General features: G+C 40.4%; 1 protein-coding gene across 1 annotated transcript in view; it reads right to left on the reverse strand.

The window, feature by feature from the left end:
- Positions 1–668: 668 nt before the first annotated feature.
- The window catches only part of LOC145405106 (solute carrier family 25 member 32), a 51,567-nt gene continuing 27,910 nt past the window's right edge, over positions 669–24,325 (reverse strand). Inside the window, exons 3-7 of the mRNA XM_080276623.1 lie at positions 18,470–18,607; positions 18,202–18,325; positions 16,920–17,033; positions 13,471–13,616; positions 669–1,487 (exon numbers count right to left, since the gene is read on the reverse strand). Of these exons, the coding sequence (XP_080132749.1) occupies positions 1,292–1,487; positions 13,471–13,616; positions 16,920–17,033; positions 18,202–18,325; positions 18,470–18,607 (718 nt within the window). The 3' untranslated portion in view covers positions 669–1,291. The remainder of the gene's footprint in view (positions 1,488–13,470; positions 13,617–16,919; positions 17,034–18,201; positions 18,326–18,469; positions 18,608–24,325) is intronic.

The raw sequence follows: 24,325 nt of genomic DNA on the forward strand, positions 1-24,325 counted from the left end.
AGGAGTTCTTCCCTTACACAGTGATACTTAGTCCAACTTGGTACCCACTGGCTGTGCTAGTGACGCCAACCAGTCAAAACTCGCAAAGCTCGGCCCCACTGCCTGTGTTTGTGATGTCACTGAATCAAATCTTGGCATGCGGTCAAATTGCAAAGATTGATGAGGCACAGGTAGAGAAGGAGGCAAGGCTGGCTGCTGCTGGCACTGACTCACCTCCTCCTGACCTCCCCATGAGTATGCAGCATGTCACCGAGATTCTACACGTTGAGATCCTGAAAGAAGCAGTCAACAAGGAACCCAACGAAATTCGCTGTCAGGAACTGCTCAGTAATGTGGAGAACTGTGTGTGTTATTATGCTGATCTGCACTGGGAAGCACATTAACTGGAGGTGTCAGTCATTTATCACCAAGTTTTTCCAGCACTGCCAGGATGGCAGAAGAGTGGTAGAGGAAGCTGAGGAACAGGTAGGAGCAGCACCTTTCCCTGATGACAATAATGCTTCTGTGGGTGATTTTGAAGGCATTATGAGTGAGGTTGAGGAGGAGCGACTACTACCACCTAATGTCCCCAATGACCTTCCTTCAGGGGGTCTGTAGGACTACCTACAGCCATGGAAAACACTTGTCCTTCCCAGTATGCTCATCAACACTCACCTTAAAGGTCAGTAAATTATTCATGATATCAAAATATTTTGGGGATAATTTTTTAGGGGCACTTTTCCGAGGCTTACTGGCAATATTATGTTTTCTCATAAGTTCTTTTATTTGTCCAGTTCGGTTTTGGTCCAACACGGCATCCATGTGTGACAATAATCCCGTGCTGGACGCAAGGATAATGTATATGAAATGTATCTACAGTATTTACATCACACTGATCCTTGTGATGATGAAGTGAATGTGATGGCTGCGGAGCTGTCAACAGCTCAGCAAGTCTTGCAAAAATACTGTATGAATAAAAACTACTCAGCATTAACATCCTCATTACTGATGAACAATGATGTAATAACTACTGTAATCATGACACATAACTCTGGAAACATTCTCAAACCAGTTTCATACATGGTCAAAGAACTTAAACTGTGCAAAAAACCTTAATGTGAATTATGATCCAAGATTTGTCTAGTATCAGCCTTATCATCCCTTTCTTTTGCTGAAGAATAATAATTTTTAATTGGAAGTTACAATTCATAACTGCAGGAATATCCATAATTACGATAAAGTCAAAGCCCATCCCCCTCAAAATGAAAAGAAAGAAATGATAAATTGTATCCTGTAACTATGCTGCAGAAGTCTATTGATCATCAGTCGTATTACCCGCCTCCTGCTGAAGCCCATTTTGTTGTTGCTGCTGTGCAGATTCCTCCTCACGAAACTGTAGGAGGAAGTGTGAGGTGTTCTCATACACAACAAATGTGAGTGCAGTAGCTGGCACAACACGTGTCAGGTTGGGTGCCAGGCCTTTGTAGAATCCCACCACTCCATGTACCCTGCAGTGGCAGAAATGAACAGAATTAGAGATGGAGGGAGACAAGGAGAGAATTGAGTGATGACCAAACTATGACAGCGGGTGATAAAATGCTCTGGAGTCAGTAAGTTTTCGTTACAGATTTCCGTTTTTTGACATTCCTTTTTGCTATTAACCCCTTCAGATTAGTGATGCATGATGCAGTTTGGCTAATGCAAAGATTTTATTTACTTTGGCAAGGCCCCTGAATGTGCAGCAGTAGAAGCAATCTCCATTACCTTCTTCAGCCTGAGGATGTACTTTCTATCTCATTTGGGTTAATACCAGATGATTTTACTGGAGATCCCCAGGGTGAAGAAGTAAAGTCCACAGTTAAAGAAAAATTGCCTATCAATGTTTTTTTGCTGCCCATTACACTGAATTACCAGTTTCTTGTAATTTTTTATATCAACTATATGGAAAAAGGTGAGATCTTGGAACAAATACCTTGCTTATAATCACAACCAACTGTTTTATTTTGTAATCTTGACTCATAATGATGATTGCCCATGTCAGTAACTGTCTATCTATCTACTGCCAGATGCCTTAATCCTGTAAGGGGTGGCCACAAACAAATCGCCTCCATGTCACCCCGTCCTCTGCCATTTCACTGCCCTCCCCCCAGCTCACACACCCCTCTCTCATATACCTCTCCACTCCATTCGTCCATCTCATCCTTGGCCTCCGCCTCCCTCTCCCTCTCTCCCCCTCCACCTCACTCACATTCACTCTCCTGTTAGTCTCTTGCTCTCCATTCTCTCGACACAGCCAAACCACCTCAGTGCATTTCTCTTAATGCTATCACATCCACATCCACACCACAATGCTCCTTCACTCCATGTAACTCTGCATGCCCTCTCAAATAACTCATTTCCACTGCTCTCCCTTGACTAATTGTGTCCTTCCAACAAGGTCCAAGCTTCACTTCCATCCGTTAGAGTTGGTACCACGCTACTATCATGCAGCGACTTTTTTTCTGCCATGCTCACTTCCCTATATCTTATCATTGCTTTCAAAGAACCAGCAACCTTTCTTCCTTGTTGTACCCTTTCAAGCATTTCATCCTCCAAACTTCCATCCTTACTCCTCACACTACACAAGTAGCTTACTTCAATGCACTCATATTATCCATTTCCTGTACATTTAGTGACCATTTCTCTCAAAGACCATAACTTTACTCTTCCCTATATTCACCTTTTGGTTCTATTTCTTATGCACTCTCTCAAACTCACTCACCAAGCCTTGCAGTTCCCCTCTGTTCTCACTTAACAATACAGTATCATCTGTAGGCAACAATACAGGAAGCTTCCAAATGCTGCCCTCTCTCATCAGGGCTGCTCCACCATTCACTACCATGTACCTCTTACCCCATCCATTTGCAGACTGAACAACCATGGAGACATGACACATCCCTGTTTCAATCCAACATTCAGACAGAAAAATTACCTCAGTTCACTACCCACATGCAGTGCTGCCTTAGCATCCTCATACATAATGTACTCTTCACGGCATTCAATAACTTCCCATTTACTCCATATATTCTTAATGCTTTCCACATTCCTTGCCTATCCACTGTGTCATATGCTTTCTCCAAATCCATGATGGCTACATACTTCCTTCATGTTAATACCCTTTTTGCAATTTTACTATCTTTTTCAGTTTATTCCCACTGCTGCCAGACAGTGTCATTCAAGTTTAGTGACCTCTAATAAGAATGCATTGCAGATAATTTCCATTAGCTCTATCACTGCCAGACACCAAATTTTATATCATTCTGTGCTACTACCAGATTAATTTAACAGTGAAGATTTTCCACTGAATAGGTTACTAAAGCATAGTAATATCATTTCTCTTTTTCCAAGCTACAAACTATCAAATATATCTGCTTGTTCAGAAGGTTGTGCCTTGCCTACCATATTTTTAATTCCTCCTCATGTGTAACAGCGTATCCTTACTTCTCATACTCTGCTGTGTGCTTCATATTACTGTATCTTAAATATATTTCATATAAAACTTTTCATCATCACAGCCTGCAGGGAAGCACTGGCAAACTTTTGATCATGATAATACAGTCAGAAGCCCTTATTCAAGTGGGTTTAGGAGGCTTTCTAGCACCTCTTCTTTATCACCTCATTTCTCCATATGGGATGGTTATATTCTTTAGCATGTTATAAATGGTGCCCTGTGGGATTTTTGAGAAACTTCAGGAGGTTTTTGTATGGCTAATTTTGAGGACGAAAATGTCATATCAAGATGGGTCCATTTTTCAACCGCCATGGAGCCACAAATACTGATAACCTTAAGGGCAAAAATAGTCTCCCTCATGATTAACCCATAAGTCATCAGTACCTGTGGCTCTGTAACATCCGACATATATTTCACTGCTTTATTGTGAGTTTCCTTTCTTTTTCAAAACAGTAAAATAAGGAAATATTATCTACCTGTGGTCTAATGGTTAGAATACATCAGGTGATGTCATGGCCTTCCATTAAAATGATCCCCAAGAGGTGACTAGAGGTTTTTCAATCGTGTGTAATGGCAGTAAGGGAGTTGGCTGTCATCTACCCTCAAATATACTGGGCTATAATAGCTTGCCCTCAGGCAACTACACCTCACTGGCAACACACTTTCAACAGCAGTATTGATACATTCATGCTAACAGTTTCATTCAATTTTGGTGACACCTCAAGTAGTGACAAAACAAGTAAAGGTTATATCTGACCTCTCTAAGTCAAAAAGTCCCTCCAGAGATGTAGGCTTCTGTTAACCCAGAAATTCTAAGAAAACTTCACTTGTTTTTCTTTACTATGATGACACCTTTTCCATTTTGATGAGCTATTATATTCAAGTAGGTTATGACCTCTAGTAGTGCAGCTAAATTAAGGCTAAATCTAACCTGTCCAGCTCAGACAGTCCACTTAATTGACTAACATCATCCAGCAGTTAAAAATACAGTTGAAATAGCATCATTTGAGTGAAAAGGTTAAATACTGTAATTTCTTATTACAAGCTTTTTTATTTACCCTGTAATTATTCATATATTTTTTCACTATTAAGTCTACTGTAAAGTACTGAAAAATTGCCTATTGGAGTTCCACCGCTACTTATCAAACTAGTTTGCCAGTTTCCCAGTTTAGTGTGCCAACTGTACCAATATACAGTAAAATGGTATTCTGGAACAAATCCCAGCCTTATAATGACAGCCTGTATAATAATCTGAGCTGTACTATATAAATATCTCATTCATTCATTAGCTAATCCAATGTTGCCCATGAGGAGCATAGGAGCCCGAGGATAGGCAAGTTGGTCCTTACATTTAAGATGAGTGACCAGCCTCACTCATCCCTGAGTGGCATTACATGAGCAATTAACCCAACCACCCCTTGGATATAAACCTGCATTGGCACAATCTGATTGGAATGCCTTAATTGCCCACTAAACAACCAGGCACCATAATTTAGTTATATGGTTACCATTCAGCATTCTAAATGGTTTCCTTATCTACAGGAAACCATTTAGTTTGTCACTCAATGTACAGTCACCAATAGACAAAAGAGGAATGAAACAAAGAGACAGAAGAGGAAGGATGGAAAGATGGGAGAGAGGAAACAGCAAGTACCCGAGAACAGCACTACATCAAGTGAGTGGATGGTGTGCGTCCCCACTAACCACTAATATTTCAACGTTTGTTAATTTCGTTATCGTTTTTGAAGGCTCCAACATGCTTGCATGCGTCAACCTTGGTCACCTAATGGCACCTGTCCATGCTGCTAAATTTTTGGTAGCTTCCCTGTTTAGTCTCATAACCCCGAGGTCACACTCAATGACCTCGTCTGAGTTTTTTTTTCGGTCTGTCTCTCAATGCCCTACCCCCAACATTGACACTTCTTACTTCCTGCACCCAATTATTATCCCTCATCCTCTTCACATGCCCAAACCATCTCAATCTACCTCTCCATATCACAGCACCAATACACTCGTCCCATCCTACCTCTCAACTCTTCCATCGTAAACCTAGCCCCCCCAGGCCTTGCACTCAAGGACGCACTGCACATCCACCTAATCACTGCCATTTCTGAACATCTGAACCTGCGAATATCCTCTTCCTTTACAGCCCAGGTCTCACTACCATACAGCATTACACAACACCTGGTGCATACAAATAAACAAATTTAATGGAGTGTACTCCATGTGATTAAAAACGGATTAACAACCCCTTCACTATCTTCATTTACCCCCCATCCCAAGTGAGCAGGGGCTCTCCCAAGTGAGCAAGGGGGAGAGGGGGAATCAGGTAGAGAGACTTAAAGGGTTACTTGAGTGCAATGACTGATCTTCGTAATTTTTGCCAGACTATGTATTCTCCTGTGTCTGATTTACATACTTATTCCCTTTGGCAATTAATACAGGTATCATTTTTTTTGCCAGAAAAGTATGTAATAATCCTGATGGCCACTATCCACATTACCCTTTCTAGAACCCAGGATGTAGGAGTCTGATCCTGGGCTATTGTAGTCCAATATATGCTGTTGGAGATAACATTAGAGTACATCCCTGGCAGTGCTCACCTCCCCCCCCCCCCAAAAAAAAAAAAAAAAAAAATCCTGCAAGATTAAATATTAGTTGTAACACAGAAGAGATTGTAAGGCAGTCTGTGGATCAACATCCTGTGGGATATGACATGTAACTAATGAGTTTTAATATTTGCTACCAGAAACTTATTCCAGTCCTGTTAGTCTTACCTGATGTTCCAAGTGGGGAGGAGATGAACTGTGTACGTTTAAGGCAGGATAGAGAAACTCAAGCTTAGGACAGTTCTTTTGTATTTTGGTACAGATAGATATATATAAATGGAAATATTGTTACAGCGCATTCATCAAGCAACCTTGTCCATAAACAGGTGAAAGTAAAGGATATCGGGCTAGTTACCTGTTGCTCGACATACGAACGAGGAGTGTGTGAGTGAAGCTAAGTAAGGGAATATTAATTAACAATGCCTGGTGCGTGTAGGTGTAAGTAATAAACACTTTACACTTTCTTACCCACTGTAGGATGCATTAGATAAACCTTCTTGCACATACCTCATCATGTAAGTGAATTCTCGGGTCTATTGTACTCTTTCAAATCACATCATGTAATGCGCATATGATTATGGTCTATGCGTCTCTGAGTGAACCGCCATTCTCCAGTACAATGGCCAGCAGTCATGCTACATGACAAAAGTACTGTAGATCTCCTCTGGTCCAATAGCTGGATACATCCATAATTAACACAGCCACCACAGTACCAGATTCCAAGACACACCCCTTACTCCAGCACATTTAAACAACAGTGGTGATTTCTAGACTTTTCCAACACAGCACTTTTACACAAGTTTTCCTTAGTTTATTTAACTGCCACTGATGAATCACACTTACTTTCATGTAGTTGCTCATGATTCACTACAAAGTTGCTTTTATGTCCAAAATAAATGTTCTTGTGCTTACACCCCAAAGCATGAGCTAGAAGCATGTGCAATACTTAGTTTCATGCAAGTACAGTACATCTTGATGGCACACATCCTAGACATGAACAGGAGAATGCTTGTACTATCCTTCCCAAATAAGGTCACCAATATTATCAGGTCACCAGTATTCCTGGTATCTTTCGGTGCCAACAATCAGCCATTTGTGGACATGGTTTGTGAGGAGAAAAAATAAAAAAGATGTATTAATATCACAGTTGTCTCCTCCCCACCTGATGAGAACAACAGCTTGGTAGCAAAAATATCTGTCCATTTCTTCCAAACTTAATGCTAGCCTTAACCCTTTCACTCTGACGACATTTTCAATTACCCAGGCTACCACAATATGATTTTAACTACTGTAGGGAGAACTTCTTGCAGTGAAGGTATTCATGAAAGCTACTGCTGATCTCTCCTGTAAGAACAATCTATTCTTAACATGGATAAAATCATCATGAGATAGCAGGAATAAACACAAAATACATCAACTAACTGAAGACCTTAACACTACATTATCAGAGCTCTCATCACAAAAGTGGGGGGAATAAATCCTAATATACAATACAACCAAAAAGTCCTTAACTCTAGCAGACATCAAGGTATCTTCATTTGAGTGGATAAAATGAAAAATGTTACAGGATGGGATGATGATACAAAAGTTTAATATTACAATTCTAATGGAATTTGGCCTATGCAGTACAGTACTGAACTCAGCTGCGTAATAAAACAATGTAAACAGCTGAGTGGGATATAACAGAGTGAAATTTGCAGAAAAGTTACAAAATAAGCTGGAATCAGCTGCATGGGATATATAACACATTGGAATCAACTGAGTGGTATATAAAATACGATGAATACAGTATTGTATTAGTGGATGAGTTAATGAGGAAAGAAAGAATACAAAGGATAACTTGGGTGGGAGGATGCATCACATATCACCCCGTACACGGCACTATAACCACATTACAATGATTTGAGACTCAGCACACACACACACAGACACACACACACGCGCAAGTGCGCGCATGCACACACACACACACACACACACACAAAAGCCCGAAAGACACACCACAACTTGAGACACAAACCAAATCCTTTAAAGAGTGTGTCAAGGTTCTAAATGCATAATGTACAGTTGCTAAAAACATTCCATCAGCATTTTAAAGGATGTTTGTCGTCATTATGCACATGCATGTGCATGCATGTCGGTACATAAATGAAACCACGCAATATCAAACTCACAAGATGACATTAAGTTTGACAGGCAGTTGGAGATGTATATACTAAATCACCACAATATTTCAAATCCATAATAACTTAATTGTCCTCAATATCAGGCAAAACTACATTCCTTTTCTCCTGAAGTATCCAAAACTTCTATGTTCACCTCAAATTGAAAGTGTAAGGTTTTAGTGTACTGCTTAAAAATAAAAAGAAATGTTTCAAGCAACATAGTGCCATCCTGTACTGCAACAACTAACCAAATCACTTAAATGCAAGCATTCATGGACACACAGACAGACAGACAGAGACAGAGACAGGCAGACTGACAGACACACACAACCTGTATACCACACAAGTTATCCAGTTTTGCCATTGCATAAATCTAAACCTACAAACATTTTAATCTACATACCAACTTTAACAGTCACCCATCTCATATGACTCACATTTTACGTTTCACTAACTCTATCCCAACTCTCTGTCATTTTACTACATCCACAAAACACCAAACCTCAGACTCACTCACACACAAGTGAAAGTATCAAGTACTGCCTACAACAGATCATACAGTAAACACTAACCTGTACCCATGAGGACAACTTTTATTTATTATATTTTTGGCTAAAGCAAGACAAATTTTATTTAGTTTAAGAATTGTCTTCATGCTGAAGAAGTTAAGACTGGTTCAATGACCATTTCTGACTTCTTAACAAGCACTGTGTCCAATAAATTAAGGATCTACTGCACATACACTGACAATTTTTTTTTTATCTCTTCCAAAGACACACACAAAAGCTTTCAACTCCACAAACTCACAATACTGACTAGATAAACACTGTAGCAAAGTGAAAACTCATGCATCCCTTCACACATCTGCAAAATACATATATCCACATATACACACATACATATCCACACAAGGACCCAAGTACTGTACACTCAACACAATCAAAACCAAGGACAAACACTAAGTACCATCAGCATCATGTTATCATAAACTTCATGGCACTCTAAAGACAGCATACATTATGCCACTGCCTTTCATGGAGCTGCAACCTATCCTTTGACCATCTACTACAACCAATTAATATTGCCAACTTCTCTTATGAAAATAATATCAACTTAAAATTACTTTTCAGAATGACACCATGCTTCCTCATGGTGCAGAATGGTAATACAGGTCAGTAAAATAATTTTGTTTATCATCAGTGTCATCATCCTTACCCTTACCCAAAAGAGATGGACGGGATCTAGAACTTTATTTAAAAAAAAAAAAAAAAAAAAAAAAAAAAAAAAAAAAAAAACGATAACATGAAGGTAGAAATTAATACCTACTAAAAAAAAACAACTAGTGTACCACATGCCAACAGAGTTCAATTAAAAATGCTGCTCCTTCACATTTGAAAGAAATGTTACCATTTAAAAGTGTCATTCCATTCTTCTACTCTACAACATAACATACTTCCAATATTCTAGCATTTTTTAAGTTTCACTGATCTAACTGCCCAATTTGGGATAAATGAGTCTTTCTGCTTGCCACTGCACCATAGTGTAAGAAAAAGGAATAAAAAAAATTCCTGGCTCTGCCAACTATGTATGACAACAGTCCTTAGGTCATATTCTCATGATCTTAGACCCCTTGAACCTCTTCTTTACCAGTTTATTCCTGACAGTAATATACTGTATTCTTGCTCACTTTCTGACAATAACATTCTCTTGCCAATATTCTGACTCAGTAATATTTATCTAGTGTGCTGTTTTGTCAGGAGAATCCACATTAATATGATAACATTCAGAAGAATATTAGTCATCATCCTAACCTTACTTTCTGCAAAAATATATAATGGGAAGGATATTATTCTAGTCTACAAAATAAACCATGAAGGAAGGGGTGCTTGGGGTCCTTGTAAAACCTGAGAGTGCAGCCCTACAAATCAAAAGGGAAGTCATCCCAACACACAACTGACCCGCAGCTGCTGTGTTGATGACAACAACATATAGTAAACAAACGAGTTAAATAACTTCATATAATAACATCTTTTTAAATATCCTTTACTTGTATTCTTACAACCCTCAAACAATTTTATACAACCTGGGAAAAAACTTCTTACAATGAAAGGGTTAGGTATACAAAAAAATTCTTTCATACTGAAGCAGCTAAAAATAGTCTCCAATAATCCCTTCACTTGCAGAGCTTTCTCCCAAACTGAATAAAAGAGTCTGTCAGTGAAGAATATAAATTTAAATGACACCCTTAGTCTGAAGTGCTTAACAAACACAACAATGACAATACTGCATTTCTTGCGACACAGGCACACAGAAAGGTATCACGCAGCACAACTAGTACCAAGATGCAGATAATTATGGGGGGTCCCAGTAAGCTTTAGATGGCAAAAAATTTCTTACTTCAATTACTGACCAAATACTTAAACAGAAAACACTTGAGAAACACACTCAAAACTGATGACTGGCTGTATTCTTGCGGGCTTAGATGGCTCCTCAGAACTTCTTTGTACAATGTGTGATTTTTACTTCAAACAGTATAATGCACCTTTAAAGTGTTGTATGTTATTTGGATCTTTTCATTCCCTTCAGCTGGGGACATCTTGACTCAATCTGAGTTATGTCCAAGATTTTTTTTTTTTTTTTTTTTTAAGCTCTGGTAAGAAATTAACTTCATCGACGAGCATGTTATTCTCATATAGTGAAATAAACCAGTACGAAAGACATGCTACAGAACCTCCTAAGCCCACGAGAAAGAAGCCCAAACTGTATAGCTCTCAGGTTTCTACAAGTGATTTATAACTACACATCTTGGGGGAGGGTAAACAGTTATGGGGATGGAACCCATGTTTCATTTAAGGGGGAAGGGGGTGGACCTAGATCTCTGTGACTTAAATGTTCTTAGGAAATGCAACTGGCAATGCATGGTACAGCAAGGGAAAGTCACTGCTATGAGCATGCAACAGTGGACTGCAGTTTGGGGCAAAGGTTAGCATCTGTAATTATTGTGGGAGGTGTAAGAGTGGGTATATGGTACTGTAATCAATGCACTTGAATACTTATAATGCAAATTAACATACTGTATTTTCAGTTGCCAAGGAAGGGTTTACAGTAACTAAGAATTGTGGAATATTATGCAAGGTAGCTCTTCATGTTCATTTCTAGTTTGGCACAAATTTACAACAATGCATGTGCACCCAATCTGGTCTTATTTACTATGCCAAATGAGAACAGAACACAGTAGGCTATTCTTAGGGCCATATTCTTAGTTCTCAGCTTCTGTAATACCCTGCATCTATTTACTGATACTTTGCCTTTATCAGGGTTATAGTCCTCTTGTTTCTTGCTAATGCAAAGTATGTAAATAGAAAAAAGAAATAATATCCAAGAGAATATTAAGGCATGGCAAGCAAAACAAATCACAAAGGAAGAGGTGCTAACAAGTCTTGTATACCAATGAAAATATGACCCTTATGTATATCTAACACTGCCACAACATTTACTACGGCAAACAGTATAAAGGAAAAACTGGTACAATTATTTGTTTGGTGATAAACTGGTACCATTGTCACTGTTATCAATTCTGCAGCTGAGGACAACATAGCCTTGAGGCAGTTTTCTCACAGCCTGGCCAAAGAGGGTCATGTATTGTAGAAGCAGCTTGCACACACCAGAAACAAGTGGGTAGCTGTACTATACCCATTCAAGCAGTGTTTTATGGGTTCTGAAGGGTAACTGATCTAATGGACCAAGGAACACCACTTTCTGTCAAGGTCTCAGGCAGGACAAGCACATAAGAGAGGAGAGAATGACAATTATAGGTTTAATTATGGCTCTATGATAATAGGGTGACTATAATTCTGTGTTGTTTAACTGTATATGCACGCTCATAAAGACATGAACTGAAGTCTGGTGCTTTGCAAAAACAGTTGGTGCATTGTGCAGGAAACTGAGAATCAAACAAACTGAGGCTCCCGGACAGGTCTTTCCAAGACATGGTACACCTCCAGTCTACCTTCATATCACCTGACATTTCCAATAGGATGACAGCTTAACTTACTTTTGCTACCATCATCCTATTTTAATCTATATATGGGACAGTCCTGGCTCTCTAGTGAAAGGAGTTCGAAACAATCCCCATAAGCCCCCTTAGTACAACGATGCCCTTTTTATCTATCTTATCATCAAATGACTGTCTGGCTGAGCAAAGCGCCCCTCATACCAAATGACTTCAAGACTATATAGATGATTTCCCATATGAACACTACCAAACTCCTCAGAACACAATGAACAGGTTGAGTCAAGTCTCAACACACATTAGCCTTTCAAAATGATGAGTCTTCTGTCTGATCTTCATGATGAGTCTTGCTTATTATGGCTACTAGATAGTATCACTTAACTTAGATCAATCATCCTGAAAAGATTAGAAACTAACCGCTTCAGTAAGATATTTATTTATTTTGGCTGCCACCATACAATGTTATTCACTTCATGAGAGCCCTCACATAGTGAGCCAGTTTAGTGTGTCATAGCTTAGGCCCATCCCATACAGTATATGTATCTGCCACGTCTATGCCATGGCTGTTCCTCTTAGGCTCATGTTTTTAAGGGTGAGGAGGCTCCCTTAGCACTCCTTCTTTATCTGTTCATTTCTGCATGAATCAATAATAATCTCTTGAAGTTATTTATGCAATCCATGCTAATATATAAATTACAAGAGATTACTGAGGTGTAATATGCAAATTAACAAGAGATGCTAGAAAACCTCTTAGACCCATGAGAATACAATCCTTAGTCTCCCCTTCAATCAAAATATTTTACAGCAATAACAACCATCCAGTACTGAGGTCTTTTGTTCCTGCCAGCAATGCACCAACAGTGGTCAAAACTTTTTTGTGCTCCAGTGTATTTGTAGCCCAGTGTTAATTTTGAGTGCCTAAAGCTTTCCTAAATCATACTCTTAAGTCTCACCACCCTCAACTTTCACTCCACCCCCATGCCCACTGGACCTAACATCTCAGAAAAATCAGACAAATTAGAACTTGTGCACCACAGGGCTGCATGACACCAAGCAAGGCCCCGCGTCACCCAAGCCGTGCCATCTTAGATGACCCCCAAGCACTAGCAGCCCCCTGCCACTGTCTCATATATCAGGAAGACGAGGCAGATATTGGGCATGACATGGACGAGGTAAGGTGTGAGACCCTTGTAGAATCCGGCAGTACCCTCATACCTCCATGTGTGTCTGATACAGTGGCGCAGAGATGTGTATGATGTGTGCTGGTCCTGCATCCTGGCTCGCAGTACCTGGTATGGGTATGTCGTTACCGCTGCAAACAGTTTTGACAACGACGCAAATGCTAGGTACTCTAGGGTCGTCTGTTAGGGTAGATGAGAAGATAAAGTCAGTCAGTAAAATACTGTATCATACAATCGCCAGGAAAGAAGAATGCATAAAATACAGGGCAATGGATAATAGGTGGAAGACAGGGCATGTGAAAGCAACAACATAACTGTAATCCTATAAAAATGAGGGAATAGGACGATGAACCAATAAATATAAGTGAAATATATGCATAATGATTAACAGTTCTAAGTACAGTGGGCTTGCATGGTACGCGTGATCACAGTGCGCAAATCACATAGTACACGAGTGACCAAAAATCATAACCATAAAACTTTGAATGCGCGAGTTCAGCCCACAACACGCAATGCAGAGGCGAGAAGTGGCCCAAAACCGCCATTTTCCCACACTACGCAACCCCCCCCCCCTCCCTGCAAGACATGCCCATTGTGCCTTAGAGGCTTGTGGGGAAGGTGTTCAAGAGGAGTCTACAGTAAGATCTTGCCAATAACAACTTCGACAGTAACGATGTTAGAATAGATACCCAGTTTCTATAATAACATTTGGATTCACTTGAATAACGGTTATTTCGCAAAAGCCAATTATTATACTGCAAATATGTCCATAACAAGATGAGGAATGAAACAGACAAACAAGAAGAGATGAAGGAAATCGCCAAAAATGTGAGCAGTTGTGAGGAGGAGATGGAGGATCCTCCCATCACCACCTCCCCTGACTTGCCAGCCATCGTCCCCTCCACCTCCACTGCCCAACGTGACTCACTTGCTGCACCTGGCATACCTACAACCCCACCATAATGACTGTTGCTGCATCCTGGAAGAAATATAACATTCGACAGGCCGTAAATTTCTTCATGCAAGCCTGGAATAATACAACACTGGCAACTGTTAAACAAGTGTGGTGTGGTGGGTGGTAGAGTGGGGGCACTCTAAGTGTGTTGCTGAACCTTAGAACCCCTGCTATTTAAGTCCATCAGGCCCGTCGTCTACTGTTGTTAAGGTGACTGACCATATTTTTGTTATTTTAGCTGTATCTGTAGTGTATGTCTTTAAAATTTTCCCATTACTGTATCTCTTAACCCCTTAACCGCGGGGCGTCACTTTCGTGACGCTTGGGAGCAAGGGATCATACCGCGGGGCGTCACTTTTGTGATTCTGTGTTATTTTGAATTCACCCGGGCTTTCAAGTGGGGGCTTGTATCATCTATCAGTACTGACAATGTCCAACACAAGTCAGCACTCCTAATCTCATCTGTACTCCCATCCATTGTTGACAATTTAGCCATTTCTCCCCGTTCTTGACTCCCCTCCCTACCCCCCCTCCATTACCCTATGCTCTCGCCTGCCCGGCCATGCTACGCTAAGTAAATCTTCCCTGGAATTTTTCACTGATTTCATCCATTGAAATAAGCCCTATGTCGTATTCTTATACCAAATAATATATACAAGAAAGAAATCAGGTAAGTGAGAGTGCCATACACCTGGAATTGGCTAATTATCACCTGACAACACCTCACGTGCACTTTCGCTAATTTTCGCTGTTTTTTTCCCCTTGAAATATGCCGTATAATCTATTTTCGTAATAAATATACATGTAAGGAGAGAAGGGAGAAGCCTAAGTGATATTTACATTCACCTGGAACTACCTAATTTATAATGTATTGTCTAGATTTCCTGCCAATCATATCAGTGCTACACAAAGCTGTTTCAAGATTTAACATTGGTAGCTCTGATTATATATCTCCTAAGTAGGCCTTTAATCTATTTTCGTAATAAATATACATGTAAGGAGGGAAGGGAGAATATTTACATTCACCTGGAACTACCAAATTTATAATGTATTGTCTAGATTTCCTTCCAATCATATCAGTGCTAGACTTAGCTGTTTCAAGAAGTAATATTGGTAACTCTGAATAACCCCTAAAGCAGGCCTCTAGGCTGCCCCTGCGTTATCAGTGTACTCTCATCTTCCGAAGTGAGAGGACGTATGTTTCATCTTGCTGACTTCAAGGCCTTTTTTCACCCCCATGCAAATGGCTCTGTGACCTTTACCCCCTACTAAACCTCGTGTGGAAAGAGGTAAAGGGCTGACAATTGATAAAAGAGTGACTACGATCTTTCTATTGAGTAAAACAGTGCAAGTGGAACTGTAAATAATGTGTAAATAATGTGTAAACAGCAAGTGAAAGTAATGAATGTAAATATACGTGAACAAAGGAAAATAGTTTTATAAGTTATTTCAAGTGACAGTGCACAACACAGTGTAAATAAAATAGAAATGTAAATAACGTAAATAAAATAGAGAACGTAAATAGAAATGTAAATGAGTAGTATTATAAGAATACGAGTATATACCCTAGGAGTAATGAAAGTGAAAGTTTCACTCTAGCATGTCTGAATGCTATGAGTTATGAGAGTGAAGATGAAAGTGACATTCACTCTCAATGCCAGTATACAGGACGAGAAAGTGAATGCTACGTATTTTACTGAAAGAAATTGAATCCCTACAGTGACAATAAACTAATACTACTGAAGGAAACTTATGGATAAAGACTGTAGATATATATAAGTGTTATATAGTAATAGAAATATAAAGTGTGAGGGGTTTTATGAAAATAAATGACAGACTACCATGAGCGAACTAGTGCCAGTGCGACGATCAGACGCGCTCGTAATTTCCATTGCTTTCACAGTGTTTTTTTTTTTGAGTATGGATCCCAAACTACTTGAAAATTGTAGAATAGTGTTTATAGTGTTTGTATCTGGCTGTGGTAATCATATTACGGGTTGTCGGGAAGTGTAAAGTGGAGACTTCGTTACCCTACTTCAGAGGTCTCCACAAGTCCTACGGTAACCGACGAAGGCTCAACAATCATTCCAGGAGAAAGCTGAAGGTATGTGCCATAAGCATATGTAATTTTATTATTCTAGGACTAATAACTGATTTTTGGCAAATATTTTTTGAGAGTCTGTCGGAGCCCAAATAACCCCGCGGCACACGCAAGTTATTGGTAAACAAGCCCGCGGTGTAGGGGTTAAGGTAAAAAAAAAAAAAAAAAAAAAAAAAAATCAAGGTTTAAGGGGGTCCTGTCCATATATTATTTTCCCATAAAATTATGTATTCACAGTACACGAAATCACAATGCACAAGGTAGTGGACTGCCCATCCACTCGAGTACTGTGCGAGCCCACTGTACAGTAATTGGAGTTACAATGAATGGCAGCAAAGTCCTAGTAAAAAATAAAATTGTCAAAAGCAATTCTTATCTGTCAATATAAACCAATGCACAAGGGACAGGGATTGTGTTGTGTACTTACCAACTTGGCATCAATGGGCAGGTTGCGGTACTTGTTATACTTTGACTTGAGTTCCTCATATGCCATAAACTGCAGTGCCCCGTGAGATACACCAAACACTCCCGGCACAAACCCCTGCAAGTAATATTACTCTTATCACACCTATCAGGACAAGACATTGCTCTATGAATAATAGCCTACTTGCAAACATCCCAATGACCTTACTCCTTTCACATTACAATCCAAACCTGAATAAAATTATCTGGTTGTTGCTAAAATAAAACAGTAATCACCAGACTGATGGAGTTAAAATAATACTACCATAGCATGACAAATCTAACTATGACAGTGCAGCATACAATGACTTTATAAACATATTTACATTAATGTTTGTCCATCCATCCATTCATCATCTAATCCTGTGTCGCCCCATGAGGAACACAGGAGCCTGGGGCTAGGCAAGTTGGTCCTGACATTTAAGATGAGAGTGACCAGTCTCACACAACCCTGAATGGCATTAGGTGAGCAATAAACCCCAACCACCCCTTGAATATAATCTTACTTAGGTTCAATCCAGTTGAAGCACCTTAATATTAATGAAATAATTGTTGTGGTAGGAGGGGGCGCAAACCATCCACTCACTCAATGTAGTGCTACTCTCGGATGTCTGCCCTGTCCTCTCCTCCATCCTTTCCTTCCATCTTCTTCTGTCTTTCTTTCCTTCATTCTTTCCTCTTCTGTCTTTCATTCCCTCATTCTCTCCTCTTCCTTTTGTCCGTGGGTGACCCCTACACTAAGTGACAAGCCAAATGATTTCCTGTACACCAGGAAACCATTTACTATGCTGGGTGGTAACCATATAACCAAATTTTGGCGCCTGGTGGTTTAGTGGGTAATTACTGTGCTCCAATCGGATTGAGCCAGTGAAGGTTTATATCCAAGGGGTGGTTGGGGTTTATTGCTCACGTAATGCCACTCAGGGATGAGTGAGGCTGGTCACTCTCATCTTAAATGTCAGGACCAATTGCCTAGCCCCGGGCTCCTACACTCCTCATGGGGCAACGTAGGATTGGATGATGGATGATGATAAACGTAAATGGTACACAGTGAAAATTTTGGTTATTAAGACCATGTATGGTATTCATGTACAGTATCTGGATAACTGAAACTCAACAATGTAGGAAAATAGTGTATCACTAACAGTATGCAGAAAACCATAAAATACATGACATCAAAATGCATACCACTAAACTGTAACACATACATTACATTCATTACTGAGGATGTGTGGTAGCAAACTGACCTTATAGAGGCCACGAACACCCTCGTACTTGTAAGTCTTGACCAGTGCGTCCACCATGCCTGAGTAACGCACGGCTGATGCTGATGCTGTTCCACCTGCACCCTCACTGTACTGGAGACATAATCTGAAACAAATACCAGTAAAATATTAAATTATCAGCATTTCATCATCCTAACTGGTATAAAATCATCTTGAGACAAGAATACAAAATGCCATAAGTCATGTGTTTATTAGGTTATAAAAACAATGGCAGTTCAAGTTGACTAACCTAGTTTTGACGACCCAGATGGGGTTGGTCATAACAAGTGTGAGGATACCAGCTTCCGCAGCAGCTACCATATGCAGTGAAGGACCAATATCAACCTTGCTATTACCACTCTGGAACCATGACTTTATGCTGTTGTAGCTGTGGGGGATAAATAAACAAGTAAGAAAAATATCATTTGCTGAAAAAAACTGGATTGCACAGCTAAGCCCTGGGTTCCTGCATTACTGATTGGGGTATGAAGGAACAGATAGTAGATAAACAAGAAAAAATATATATGTAACAGACTAATAAGCTGCCAACAAAATCACAATATGGCAATCATCAATGGAAGATGAAACCCATGACAATGCAAGCAAATTTTACACCAAACACTATTTGGAATATCACAACTAGAGGCACTGATAAAGAATGGCATGAGCTTGTATGTCTTTCCTTGTATGGGTATGAACAATGGTTTTTATGACAGTCTGATGGGCCCTGCAGAGAAATACCAGACTGATTTGGTCTCTTCAGTAAGATGACACCTATTTCAAAATTACCATCTACCAGGCAATTTTAATGTTTATTAACCCATTCAAAAAAAGAACTCATACACACACACACACACAAAGCCATCATGGTACTGAGGATGATAAAGAAATTTATATTCTCAAACAACACTAGAAAAAACTTGGCAAGGAGAAATGAAGTGAATTTGTCCTTTGAAAATAATGGAAGGAAGGGGGGGGGGGGGTGAACACAGGAGGAGGGGAAATAAGAGAGACATGAGAGAGAGAGAGAGAGAGAGAGAGAAAAAGGGGGGGGGGGCCTGCAAAGTGTAGATGAAGTGTGGTGGAAATGTCAAGTTGCATGATAAATGATAAGGGATGAGTACTAAATGTTATGATTTGTAAATCTCCCTACTATTATCTGTACTGTACAGTGCTATCAGAACATTATCACACAGGTACAAGGAGGCAGCTGCAACTAGGAGGAAAGATAACCTTGCAGAATCAGTGGGTGGTTCGACTGGTGAGATGATGTACTGTGCTGGATGACAACTGAATATCTTGATGCAGAGTCAGTCAGTCAGATAATGCACCAAACAAGAGGTGTTCTATAAAGTTTTACAACACCTTTACAGAACCCATACAACCTTCTCCCTCTCTCTCTAACAGATGGTTCAGGAAGTAGAGTACAGTACAAAGACGTAGATGAAAATGGTGTTCCCTCTACCCCTTCCCTACCTCCCTCCCATCCCAATGCTTCCTTTTATACCTACTCTATCCTTCTTTTCCTGTCACCCTCACTCCTGTACTTTCCCTTCCATACTGTTATTATTATTCTCCTTCTCTTCCACTTTCTTCCCATGCTTTCTGTCCTTGTTACCTACTCTTCTCTTGTCTCCAGTTCTCTTTCTTCTTTCTTCCACTCTGTCTCCCTCTACATCTTGAGTCCCTTCTCTTTAAGTTTATTCCTATCCTTCTCTTTCCTCACCCTTCTCTCTTTTTTTCTTTCCACCATTACCTATAATCATTTTCCCTTTCCTATCTTCCCCCTCTATTCCTAGTTTAATGTCACCTGACCCTCCTACCACTCTGATCCTTTGTCATTTATTTTCTTTCTTTCCTGATACCCTTTCCCTCCCTCTGTTCTTGATCACAACAATAAAAATAATCAAATCTACACCATACCACTGTCTCCTTCAACTGTTTTCTGTTTCATCATCTGTGTCTTGTAACTACCCTAGCCTTCTCCTAGTCCCCTATGAGTTTTGCTACCTCTGTCTGACTCAAATTTGTCTTAGTTCTAAGCTACACTATAAGAAATTGCCTTGAAATGATCAATATGTTTGTTGCTACCAGCTTTATATTATACTCACTACTGTACTGTTCTCTCCTCTCCCTCCCCCCTACTAACCTTAACCTTACCTCACTTCCTATTACTTCCCCCTCACTTTCCTCTTCTCTGCACTTACTCCTCCCTCATCCTTTCTCCAACACAAATCACATAACATGTCACCCCAGTGCAAATTAAGGGGTCGATATCACTTTCATTTACGACTTTTAAGAGAATTCCTATACCGGTACATATTCTCCACTCAACTTTCCTACAAAATTACAGTAGCACTGGTTTAATACTGAAAACCCATTTTTTTTTTTTTTTTTTTTTTTTTTACACCTGTAGTCAGTGGAGTTGGTGGCTGGGTCAGGGTACCTTTATAACTACATACCCCTCTGACCCAAATTAGACACCAAACTATCCCTACACCTGCATACTGTAAGCCTGTATTGTACAATACTGTATCAAACTCACAACTATCGTTTACATTACCCTCACAGATTTGACATCACACTCCTAGTCTACCCTATAACGAAGTGTGGAACGCATCATTAAAGTATACTTGGTTACGTAATGCCCTCGTCATACACGTGTGGTTGGCAGCATGTTTGGACCGTCACTAATATAAACTGTTGCCATCTCTCCTTTTAGCTCATCTCTCCCTCACCCACCTTTCCTCTCTCCCCCTCTCTTCCTTCACCCTCCCTCCTCCATCTACCCTTCTTTCTACCTTCCCTTTCCCCCTTCTCTCTCCTTTCCTTGTGTTAGGAAGGAATTTCTAAACTAAGCTCAAGACTTTTACCCACATTTATTAAGCTAGGATTGTGATGTTGGGGAAATTTCGAGGAACCGTAGGTGTTCTTTGTTGCTCTGTCGAGCTATTATATTACTGTTGTTCACATCGTTACTGGTTTCGATTTTCTCCCATTTTTACAAGAAGCCGCTCACAGCGGGTTATGTAATGGTTTAACGAGGAGGCGAAAAAGATGTTCCTCTGTGTTTTCTGCGTAGGGAAAACTTTCGTTGGTAACAACCACTGAGCTCTAGAGTAACAAGACGATGGCTTTTATCTCTACCATCCCTCTTCCCCCGTCAACCCCTAGCCCCCTCCCTCTCTCCAGCCAACACCTGTGTTCTCCAGGGATTATCATCATATAGGCCTATAACTCTCTAAGCCTACGTGTGTGTTCTCAAGAGATAATCCTATATATAAATCTCTCCTTCCCCAATCTCTATTTCCCATCTTTCTGTATGTCCCCCCACTCCCTTACATTTCCCTTTTCCTTACAACTTAGATCTCCCAAATCTCCCTAATTCTGCCAGCCACCTATTTCCTATTTAATTTCTTTCCTCCCCCTTCCCTCGACTTCTCTCTGCCAACTCCCCCACCTCACGCGACTTTCCTTGCATAACCGACTCTGAACCTTTAAACAGATATAGTTAAAATCTCAGACTCGCTAGAACAGATGTTTCATGCCACCAGGACAGAGAGAGAGAGAGAGAGAGAGAGAGAGAGAGAGAGACAGCCGTCCCTATGACGTAGTTATCAGCCGTTACGTCACAGCGATTTTACGAGTACATTTTCAAATCTTTCTGCTAATGTATGTATGAATGTATAATTATGTAGGTATGAATAGTTATGTACGTATGTGTCTGAATGTAATGTACGTGACGATTTAACTTACGTAATGCTGGTCTTGGTGAGGTTCAGTTTCGTCCAGTGCGAGTGTGACTAGCTTAAGTAATATTAAACTGCATGATTTCAGAGACTGATGTTTGATAGATAATTCTGTTACGAATGAAGGATGAGCTGTCACGTAACTGTTAAAGTGTTATGGTGTGTGGATTTGTGAACTGTTACGTGCGCGTTCGTTGGTGACAGCAATACGTGGTGTCCTTGAAAGATGTGGCAGAAGTGGAACGTGAAAACTAAGTCAGCTGCTTTCACTCTCTCTCTCTCTCTCTCTCCTCACTGGTTAAAAATTTTAACTTGATATTAACACTCGTTGCTAGGTCATCTGTTGCTGGAACGTGAAAAAGTGGCGGGGATGATGGTAGTGGCTGAGGTACAGGTGGTTGATGTGGTGACTGGTGGTGGTGGTGGTGGTGGCAGTAAGAATGGTGGTGAATGTGGTCGTAGTGACTGGTAGCCGCAGTAAAGACGGTATGGACGGAATTGGCAGTAGTTCTTCTAGGTAGCTGTGAATAGTGCGATGATGGTAATGGTAATTAAAAACAAAGGTAGTAACCGCAATACCTGGTAATTATATTGGTGGTAACTCGCAAGCACTGATAACCGATTGGCACAGGTGACAATGAGTATCTGAGGTCAAATGTCAAAATCTCAAGGTAACAGTGCACATGTAGTTTTATCTTTAGCGTTCTCCAATCCCCCCCCCTCTCTCTCTCACACACACACACACACACACACACACACACACACACACACAGCAGCTCGTCCCACAGTACCTCTCTCGAAGACTTGCAGACGTAAGATGGCCAGCCTACATACTTTGTGGCATGACGTGAGCAAAATGTCTTTAGACATTTCTTGTGCCTTCTCACACTATCATTCTAAGTACTGTTATAATAATAATTAGCCAACAGGTGTTGTTGAAGCGAATCTATGCAAATCAGTAAAAAGAAAAAAAAAATATATATATGCAGATGGTTTTGCTTGTGATATGGCGCCAGGATTCCGAAGGCTTGACTGGGCTACTGACTGATCCATTTCAGCGGACATGCTAGGTAATCTTCCACTTTTGCTCTATATCTCTGTTCATTGATCCCAAAGTCACGGTAAGAAAAAAGACTAGGACTATTACGATACGAGGTAAACATCCTTATCTTCATTCTCACCTAATAATGGGGTGAGATTCAGCAATATGGACAAAGTACCAGAGGGGACTACGATGATGATGATGATAATAATAATAATAATCAGTGTGACTGGTTAGAAGGGTACTGTGTTGGATACAGTGGAGTTGGGACCCTTGGCAACAGTGCTATGTGGCGTGGACCTGGCATTGATCCTACCTCCCCCAACCCACCCCTCGTCTTCCTCTCTCTCTCAAGCATTACTCCTCCTTACCCCTCCCCTCCCTCTTCCCATTCAACCTTTTTCTCCTAATTTGTTACTACTTCTTCCCTTTCCCCTTCCTCTCTCCCCCACAAATCCCATTCTCTTCTCGCTCACTCTTTCCTTCTATCCCCCCTCCTCTTACAATAACAACCGCTGCAAATTTTCCATCAACCCAACTGTCCCTCTTCTTTCCCTAACTTGCCACTCGCCCCTCCCATTCTCCCTGCCACTATTTCTCCTTTCTCCTCTTCGCCCAGTTTATCTCGGTCCTATCCTTGCTCCCTACCCTACTCACGTCCTCTCTAACTGCCTGCAAACCTCCCACAACTTTCTTTCTGCTTTCTGGACTTTACACAGGTTAACAGCACGCAATTTTACCCGTCAATGTGACACCTCCCAAGGTCTGAGAATCATGATGCAGAATTAAGCACAAAGGAAGATTTGCTGTACTCTTTTTCTTTCAACTGGCCTAAAATTGCCCACTCTACGCCTCAAATGATGAGCTGTAACAAATGACAAACTAATATATACTGCCTTTAGTCACGAAGAAGTGCTATGAAAAGGATGCTGATCCGTTGTAATGTCCTTTTCTGCCACTAAGCTACGTGAGAGAAGCTGCTAAAGGACGAAACTCTGGGATACGGTGAACAGAATTTAGTGAACTGCCTTGAACTCACCCCGATTATGTAGGTCTAACTTTATTCTACACAAACGCTTTTAGTCAGCTAAGAACAGATTTTTCAAACTGGAGAGACCTGACAAACTTTAGTAAACCTGTTAATTAAGAGGGAGGACTCTAATAAAATCGTCTATATAGTAAAAACCGTGTTGAGGTCATTATGTTCCACAACTAATAGCAATGCCCTCCTCCACTTCCGACCCTTCCAGTTTCGTCCATTACTGTACTCTCACAGCAGACCATACCCTCATCCACCACTCGTATTACCATGCCC

The sequence above is a fragment of the Coenobita brevimanus genome, chromosome 65 (genome assembly GCF_032717465.1).
Source record: "Coenobita brevimanus isolate Jiangsu-jjx chromosome 65, ASM3271746v2, whole genome shotgun sequence".
NCBI classification, from domain to species: Eukaryota; Metazoa; Arthropoda; class Malacostraca; order Decapoda; family Coenobitidae; genus Coenobita; species Coenobita brevimanus.